Source organism: Leiobunum rupestre, chromosome 8, assembly GCF_980474605.1.
Source record: "Leiobunum rupestre chromosome 8, qqLeiRupe1.1.hap1, whole genome shotgun sequence".
Lineage (NCBI taxonomy): Eukaryota > Metazoa > Arthropoda > Arachnida > Opiliones > Sclerosomatidae > Leiobunum > Leiobunum rupestre.
The window spans coordinates 53,468,196-53,477,805 of record NC_143391.1 but is presented as its reverse complement, the minus strand read 5'-3'; the positions used below and the strand labels follow the sequence as shown (position 1 = coordinate 53,477,805).

Genomic DNA, 9,610 nt, shown 5'->3' with positions numbered 1-9,610 from the left:
ACCCTGCTTAAGGACTACGGACGGGAACTTTTGATATGTTCCCCTCCTAACTAGTCCAAACAAAGTTACGAAGTCAAAAATTGTGTCCCCAACATTTCCCTCTATACCTTTTCGTTGCCGGGACTAAGATTGTTATATTAACAGGATTTATAATTAAAAATACAAGCAAGGTCTTGTTAAATTGACAAATATATTGTCAGTAAAATTTACACCTACGAATTTGGATTATCAGATAACATCATAACTTGTAAAATTTACGGGACCCTCTTGGCTTCACCGGAGTCCAAGAGTTTCCTGTAAATTTAACAAGATTTATTTTTCTCAGTGAAGACCATCCATAACTACTGTAAGGTGAGCTGTAAATGACTTTCACCAGTATGGTAACGTACAACCTCGATTTCGTGGGGCTGGTCAGCGGGATTAGGGCTTTGAAAACACCGTTTAAGCCTATTTTGCCGCAAACCCACGTAGTAGTTGTGCCGTGGCGTGTAAGGATTTGGCTTGCAGTAAAACTCGCATTTGGGAAATTTTGCAAAGGCATAACTACCATCCTTACAGAGCAAAGCTTCACCATGGCTTATGAGATGGAGAAGCTCAACAATGGCTGAATTTTTGCAATTGGCTGCTTATTTCCGTGCACGACGACCCACAATTCCTCCGCAACATGCTATTCTCGAATTAATCCTCGTTTGCCAGAGACGGCCCTTACAATCACCAAAATAATCATGTTTGGGAAGACACAAATCCACACTGGGGATATGAACACCGTCACCAGTTTCAATTTGGGCGCTTGAATGTTTGAATTAGTCTTGTTGGAAACCGGTCAATTGGTCCAGTATTCTTACCGCAAAATCTAAATGGCCAGAGTTATTTAAATTTCTTGAGAAATGAGCTAGAACAACAACTTGACGAACTACCGTTGGCGCAACGAGCAAGACTGTGGTTTCAGCAAGACGATGCCCCGCCTCATTACCCCAGAGCCGTGAGAGATTACCTAAACAACGAATTTCCACAACGATGGATAAGGAGAAACGGTCCCGTACACTGGCCAGCTAGGTCGCCCGATCTGACTCCGTTGGATTTATTTCTTTGGGGCTTCGTCAAGGACAAGGTGTACGCCACTCCGGTTGAGACCATTGAAGAGCTGCGTCAACGAATTGTAAGCGCTTGCCGGGAAGTAGCCCCGGAAATGATTCAAGCCACCTTCGACAATATGATTGTTTGCGCCCAAGCCTGCATTGCAGCCGAAGGTGGTATTTTTGAAACGTACTTAAATATTTTGTTTGTAAGTAGATAAATAAAATGTCTCTTTGTTTTTTAAAAAAAATTCGCATTTTTCATCCTACGAAATTAAATCGTGTAATACCTTCTTCGCCATTGTCTCCTCAATTTTTCAGCGGTGTTTATTGCATTAAACACCAGATTAACAAATTTCTGACTTTCATAAAGTTACACTACTCTCCTAATGGAATTCAAAAAAAGTTATTTTAGCTTGCCCAACTTGTCACTTTTTCAAGTCGTATTTTTTCAGTGAAAAAGACGTACTTTATTTGTACGTTTTCGGTGACGCTCTACAATTTTCTCATTGACAATTTTCTTATAGCACCTAGCGGTTAAAATTAAAATTTTCAAAAACCGTGTAAATATTTTTCGATTTAGATGATATTTTGGTGGAAAGTGTCCCCCGGCACGTTTTATGTTCAGTACAAATTTGAAATTTCTATAAAACATAGTTTTTGAAAAAAAATCATTTTTTCGAGCAAAAAAAACACCCTGTATAACCACAACTATTTTAATATAGTTGTCCAGTTTTCTCAATTTTATCACTGATTCCGACCCACTCCGGCAGGAATGTCTTATTTTCGGGATGAGTATTATCGTACCACGAACCCGGCGCGTTTCCACCAGACAAATACACCGTCTGACCACCGGACAAATAGGCCGACCAAAACCCGAAAGTTCCGTACGTGATGATGGAATGGTTGCAGTGCGCCAACAAAGCGAGATCGAACTCGGCAGCGACCCGGCTCTCTTGCAAGTACACGTCCTTATTATGGGCTAGATTATTTCGGCACCATTCGATGTCATCACTGGTCACCATAAACGCCAAATCCGAAAACCTTTCCCGGAAGTATTGGAAGGTTTTACGGTAATAGCCGACAGTCACTTCCTTCCGTTTCTGTAAACGAAGATGTCTCAAGTAGTCGTCTCTACGCACGTGCACTCCGACGAACGTCGTTTCTCTACTTCTTCTAACTGTACTAAAAACTGAACTTTACCAAATGTAGTTTGAACTGAAACTGTTTTTGAACTTCCCTTCTATTGATATTGAAAAACGTGTACGATTTCGGGTGTGGGGTCCGGGACACAATGTTCACGTCATTTGGAATGCGCGAGTCTCGATCTCGAAACGTATATCCAATCTGATGGTGTGTTAAAATATCTTTTGATGAAATTATAAATACGGGTAATTTAATGTTAAATACATTAATTAGTTTATTGGCTTGACATAGTTGAATAGCGGGTTTTCGGTGGTTTAGCTTAGCTAAGCCGTAGAGCACGGCGACACTGCTTATCTGGTTTCCCAAACGTCCTTTATTGCAATGGATGGTCAAATAGCCGTCGTTTTCTTGATTATTGACTAGAACGACATAAAAAACCCGTTAATATTTGAATTCCACATTTTGTTTATCAATATTAATAGTATTATCTATAGATAATAATATAATCTAATTTTTACCACTCTCAGAAGAATTACAGGAATCCAAATATCTATGGTAAATCCAGAAAGTTACAAAGCCTAATCCAAATACGGCGCTGAAAATTGCCGCCTTTTTACAGATGGCGAAGGGTGGGATACAGGTCATCTTACCAATGCTCGTTAAATGAAACTCCTGGGAAGGAACATGGATGAAATTTTTATTATCGGACCAACTTCGATTTAACATTCATACGCAAAAACTGGTATTATTATGCACCGATCGATCAAACGGTCCTTTATAGTGCTTCCAACCGATTCATATCAATTGCGATATTTGAACCGATAAAATAATTAAGATACTTTAGATATTAAATTATCTGAATTTACGTTTGGATATTTCAGTTGATTTTGGTCAAAATGCAAACTAGATAGTTTAAACTCGAAACTAATTAGAATTTTTTTTGTAAATCGACACAGAACATATTTAAGATACATTAGAGTTATCGATTTTACATATCTCTTATCAAATGCATTCCGAAATTTAAATAACTTCTTCTTTTTATTTGCCACCATAAGATAATATATCTATGAAACGCATAAGTCAGAGCAGTTGCGATCAGATACTTGGGATAACGTATCAGATACAGTGAGATAAGATTGCTTAGTATTGGGAATATTACAGATAAAACTGATCTGAATAACTCATTATCTTCAGATATTTCCAAGTTATGACCTGTTGAAAACACTATTACCAATATTTTCAATACATCATTGCTTTTAGATTATTGAATTTAAAATTGCAAATCTATTTTGAACGCAATAGAGGAAAGGTTAATCTTTACGTGAAAATTAGTGTTTTGACTGTCAATACAACAATTACTTTATATTTCTATTTGATCAAGTGATTAACACATTGCGAAATGGAACAAAGTTAATTAGGAGATTCACAAAGGGTTAAATTTACAACATCACTTTCTTGAAATCCAATTTTTTTCTGGAACTGTTCCTCCTAAAGTAACACATTTAATATTAAAATCGATAAGATAAATACAACTGCACATGATAGATAAAATGAGTGATCATCGTTCACGCCGAGTTCAATCAGTCTGCGGTGAGGAAAACTAACTCCTTCGGGGATTTTAATACGTCTGCCGCTTTATTGGTAAAGACAATTCGAAGAATCCCTTAAAGATTCCATATACAATATTTTGTACAATATGTGTTATTTCTTTCGCAATCGGTTCTTTTTCAATAATTATAATAGAGAGCATAGAAATTGAAATATATAGATCACCATATTTTGCTAAGTTTAGGAAATAAAAGGGCAACGAAATCCTCTACACTTGACCTTCCTAGTCCCAACTCTCTGGCACCACTACTTAAAATCGTTCAAAAAGTAAAAAAAAAAAGAAATATTAAGAGTACCGTTAGTGGTAGATTTTCGTACCGCGTAGCGATATGAAGATGAGAGTTATGGTTCCTTAAGTTATTATCAAGTGAACTCCATTACCGAAGGTCAAACGTAAAGTTTTTCTTTCGTCAGGCTAGGACCAGATTGTTCCAGAGAAGATAAAGCGAAAATGACACTAAATTGTTCGCAATGACGTTTTGAAATTTTGAATTTTTAAATATCTTCTCTAAATAAAATTAGTACGTTGGGATTGGAATTTTATAGAACCATTGAATAATGTTGTAAGTCGTAATAAGTGAACATAAGATTGTCTCTTAGCGGTGGCAGATTAACCCATAGGCTGATTACATTCAGCCTAGGTACCCGGGACTCGCCAAAAGGTAAAGGCCCCCGAAACGAAGCTAGAACGAGCAAGGTCAGAGGAGTCCTAATGAAGGTCAAGCCTAGGGGCCTGATTGGTAGTTAGTCCCTAACACAGAAACCTTCACAATTTTATTTTCCTGTTGTGTGACTAGAAAAACTGCGAAAACGCTGCCGATAATTGTCTGAGTCCCACTTATTGGTCATGACCGTCTGCTGCGGTTTGGATCTTGCGGTAAAGTAGAAAACATCAACCGGACCTAAAGTAAGACGATCCTACCTTTTTTATGTTTATCTTCTAAGACTTTATTTAATTCATGAACGGCAGATGAAATTTATTAAAACATTAATTACTTCGGCGCTATTTCATCGGTATCTGAATTTAATGTAAATTGAGCGTACGGCAATGAATATCGAAATAACGCAGACAGAGGAATAGTACGCCTACATTAGCTTTCTTCTACCAGCCGCAACTGGAAAACAAGGTTAAAACGCAGCTCATGTACTTGTTGATAAAACATGATCCCGATACTTCGTCGTTCCAAGTACATCGTTTGATTTCGCGCAACAGTTGCCTTTTACACTATAAGGGCGTATTTTAACTCAAAATGAAACATAAAAAACACCCTAAAGAATAGTAGATATTAATAACTTCGTTTTTCCTCATGCCAAAGCAACCTAACTGACCTTACACGATCGGATATTTCACTTTAGGAGTGTGGCCTGGTTTACTACTCAAGTGATGGTTCTCAGATTGTGGTACCAATTTTTCATCATGGGCCCTGGGTTAGAATTCACATCTGTGTAAGTAGATCTTATTATCCAAAGTGTGTTTGTTGCTAGTAGTAACGACTGTGCACGCCACTATACTCGAGGGAGTTATAGCCGTGCAAGGTTATTATATCCGCGTACTGCGCGTTGTCTCGTCATTAAACATTGGCATTAGTGCGTTTTTCATACGTTTGAAATTGACTATTATAATATTAATTGTTTAAAATTAAAATCGTTGATGTGGTAATGAAAACTTTTCACTTCCGTTCTAAGTTATTTTTATTATTCCTTATCTTAGGTAAGTAAATTTACGTTCTATTTTCATTTCTCCCATTTAACAATCATTAAATTCCAAATAATTTTTTGCTTAAAATATTAAATATTAATATTTTAAATTAATTTTTACATTTTTCGAATAGAGTCTATAAATTATTGAGATTTTTTAATCAAACAATAAATTTGAGTGCATTAATTTCTCCCCATTATAAATTAGCGGTCGGTATCGAGGCTAGGGTAACGGTAATAGTTAGTGTAGGTAGCTGTCGGCTCGCATTGTAACCCGGCCACCTGTTTAAAGGCATTATAAGTCGCTAGATGACTTGGGCCTAAGGTGGTGCCTTGGGTATTAGCCTAGCTGATAAACAAAGACGTTTAATAAAATAGAATTTGAAAAATATTGTAAATATAGTAAGCCTTTATTATTTATTTTACGAAATATTATGAATAATTATATTTATAAAGCACGTTAGTTGAAATTATCGGACAGCTGAATGGAACCGTTGAAGTAATGCGACGAACATTTATTATTGCGACTTGACGATTCTCATTAAATGTAAGTGCTCTGACGTGTGAGTTACAATGGTATAGATCCTGTCAAATTCGATTGCTTGTGTAAGCTTTGCGGTGGATAATTGAGGCTTATTAATCAGTGAAAAAAGCATTATATCAAAATATTTCAGACTTTCGATCCCAGCTTGTGGCACTGGGTGAAAACTCGGAACAACTCCTTCTGCGTTGAGTTTGCATGTTCTCTCCCCACTGGTTTAAGGGGTTTTCCCCCGAGTTCTTCGGGCTCCCCTTCTAGGTTAACGGTACTAGTTAGTGTAGGGAGCTGTTGGCTCGATCTCGTGGCATGCAGGGCTTGCCACCACCCTCCTACGCATTGTAACCCGGCCACCTGAATTAAGGGCTTCAAAAGTCGCATGATGACTTAGGCCTAAGGTGGTGCCTTGGGTATTAGCCTAGCTGATTATCTTTTAAATTTAGAAAAATTTCTCGGCGTTCAGTGTGTTCATAGAAATAGAAATTAGACTAGAAGCACGATTGGATTGGGTGGGGACGTACCAGCTAGAAGGCTGCCATCAGAGTGGAATCGCGATAGTCGCGCCATCTCATAGCAACAATTTAAACTAAATAAGTCAATATGGTCACGTGGAATAACATAAAACAGATCGTAGGCAACGTATTAAAAACTTTTTTTTATTTATTTGACATTATATTAAGTTATTTAAACAGCTTTAGGAAAATCATAAAAATCTCAAGAATCTACTATATCTACCGTGTCACCCTTAAAGTCACACGTTAACTTTGCGCAATCATTGTAAGTCTGAAATACCACAAATCATCACAGTTTAACTAAATCTTAATTATTTCAGTGTGGTTTAAAATATGCCTACATGAGATTCCAAAATCTTGGTTTCAGTGTCTTTTAAACTATCATCAGTATTAGTCAAGTCAAATTGAGTGGTTTCCGGTAGTTCACTTTTTCCGTAAGTTTTCTGAAATAACCTCTGATAAATAGGGAAACTAAATAACAATTACTAAAATCAATAAATTGGCATACTCTAAATTCTAGAAGATGTAAATATGCTTTGTTCTGGAATAGATATTTTTGGAGCTCTTTCAAATTCTTGTTTTAATAAAGAAATTATTCATATTTCAGTTACTTTTTTATTTCAGAATGTATAGGGTAATTTTTACTTGTGTAGGTACAGCATTTGCTTTCAAATGGTGCGTTCCATTTTGAAAGTAAATTTCATTCGGCAGAAATGTTTACTACACAGTCATATGAAGTAATTGAAGATGGAGTCCAATTTTCGCGATTTACCGCTAAAACCCATTTTCCTAGTAATTCAGCATTTCTAGAGGAAATCTTAGTGTAAAAAAATCTCTTATTCTGAGATTATTATAAAATATTTACTATAATATTACATACTTATGAAATGAGAATTTTATTTATTTCTCAGATCTCTCTTTACAATGTGAAAAAGCGCAGTTTTTAACCATTTTTGCGGATATGCTTTTAGACGCAAAAATTTAAACACAAAAAGACCACCGCTGCGCACGACGTGAAGCGCAGTGGATCGCCTTTTTTCCCCTCTTCGAAATTCGCGTCGTAGCCATGGCGACAATGTTTAATGCGTTTGTCAGATGGCGCGTACATCGCGATTCCAACCTAATGTCAGCCTTCTAGCTCGCCTGTTTCCCTTGGGATTGGCGGAAAGGGCAGTGCTTCTAGTCTAATTTCTATTTCTATGAGTGTGTTAGTCACTTAAAAGACTTAGACCCGTCGTTCCCTACCCTTTGAGTGAAAAGGTTTTCGTATATCTAATAGGATAAGCAAATGTCGATTTATATTAAAATCAATATTTTGAATTGTACAGTATTTGAAAAAGCACTTACACGTTAAAATATTTGCAAATATAATAATGATTTGTCAATGACTTTGAAATACGCATATAGAACTGCTAATACAGTTCTTTTAGAGTTACATAAAAATTACATACCGACGAAAATTACTATTTTCAACAGGCAAATTAGTTGGTCTAATAAAAAGTGAATTTTTTAATTTTTTAGCACGTAACCCTTGTGAAGTATCAAAATTTAGATGAAACCCGAATCAAGACGCATCGAGACACATTCAGCTGGAAAGGAAATCGGCTGTCCCAAGGCAAAACATAGTAGACGCGTTTTCAAAAATTAAGAAATTATTTCTTAATCTTGATTAATATTATTTATTATGGTAAAGTAAGTGGTATCTGCTATTTTATATCATACAGGAGATTCTTTTGGTACATGGACAATTAGGATATTGACTAAAATTTCCTATTAAATCAAAATTTTCCCAAACTGGCGTTTACTAGATGTTGTCTTGAGACCGTTGAATTCTCTTTCGTTAAAATAATTTTGATCAAATCGTACTAAAGTTGATTTTCATACGTATGTAATTATGCCCAATTTTGGATACTATTTTCGAAAGAAATTTGATTCGCCTTTATCGAAAGGAAACCATATTTTAGATTCCGGATTTTGGCCGGCATCTAATGTAATCCTCGAATATGTCTAAGCCCCTGAATTGCTTGGGGCGTTTTATTTCATGCCAAATTTCATACACTTAATTTCTAGCAGGTATATAAATGCCAAAACGTTATTAAAACATTAAAATTGTAATTAATCCCATACACTAAATTGCCAGTATATTTCCTTTAAAAATTAATTTATAATCGAGAAATGTATACAATTATGTCTTGAGTTACCCGAAAGCTAGGTAGAATTATAAATGAAGGAATGACTGAATATTTATATTTGAGAAAGAAGGAAACGATGTGGTAAGTGTAGTTGACTTTATGAAAATTACAACGCTAGAGAAAACTTTGAAAGGACATATAATTAAGCTAGTTCTTGTTACAAGGTTCAAACTTGGATTTGAACTACTTCATTTTACTTTAAAACAAGCAGCCATTTATTTTAAATTGAAACCCTACAGAAGCTGGATTAAGAGGTTTGACTCTTAGTAAATTTCGGGCATTGTATAGCTATAATGGTTCTTTGGTAAGTACTTACTGACCTTTATTTACCTTAATTGAGCTATTTCAAAAATACATAGTGCGCTGTAATAAACGGGTAAGTGAGCGAGACGTCAATATGAATTGTTATAATGAGACCCACTACACAGGGGCGGCTTAAGGGCTGGCCAACCCGGGTGACTGCACGTGATTAGCGCGACCCCTAAAGGAGCACCAACACCAGACGTTAAGTAACTCTTTTTTCAACAGATGTCGTTAGCGTCAAAATCAAAACAAGATACTAAAGCTACATTTTGAAACAAAAGGCGGGATTTAAAAGTAACCCTCGCCTTGATGGGTTCGTTTGTAAATTTGTCAACAAATTATCTTAAAGTAATTTTTAACAATGTATTTTACATGAGATATAGAATTAAGGTTTAAATCCACTAAGTAGACTATAATTTGTCTAATTAAAATAATTATAAATGGTTCTCTGACGACGTAATTGTTTCGTTATTTTATATTTTATATTCTTTTTTCATCAATAGATAGCATCACTCTCTCCAATAAAGTCGTTTTTTT

At 35.8% G+C, this 9,610-nt stretch overlaps 1 protein-coding gene across 1 annotated transcript; it reads right to left on the bottom strand.

Moving 5' to 3' along the window:
• Nucleotides 1-1,792: 1,792 nt before the first annotated feature.
• LOC149933700 (galactoside 2-alpha-L-fucosyltransferase SEC1-like) lies at nucleotides 1,793-2,867 on the bottom strand. The gene is made up of 3 exons (XM_090157387.1): nucleotides 2,741-2,867; nucleotides 2,344-2,641; nucleotides 1,793-2,273 (listed from the first exon to the last, which is right to left on the bottom strand). The coding sequence occupies exons 1-3, from the start codon at nucleotides 2,865-2,867 to the stop codon at nucleotides 1,793-1,795; spliced, it is 906 nt and encodes a 301-aa protein (XP_090013513.1).
• Between the last annotated feature and the right edge of the window lie 6,743 nt (nucleotides 2,868-9,610).

What these genes read in the sequence shown, in the direction of transcription:
- LOC149933700 (XM_090157387.1), bottom strand. Translation starts at nt 2,867, where the DNA reads ATGACCTGTATCCCACCCTTCGCCATCTGTAAAAAGGCGGCAATTTTC. An exon ending in CTGTAATTCTTCTGAGAGTG is followed by an intron (nt 2,642 to 2,740) that starts GTAAAAATTAGA and finishes ATGTCGTTCTAG; the next exon opens with TCAATAATCAAGAAAACGAC. An exon ending in CGGACCCCACACCCGAAATC is followed by an intron (nt 2,274 to 2,343) that starts GTACACGTTTTT and finishes CATTTGGTAAAG; the next exon opens with TTCAGTTTTTAGTACAGTTA.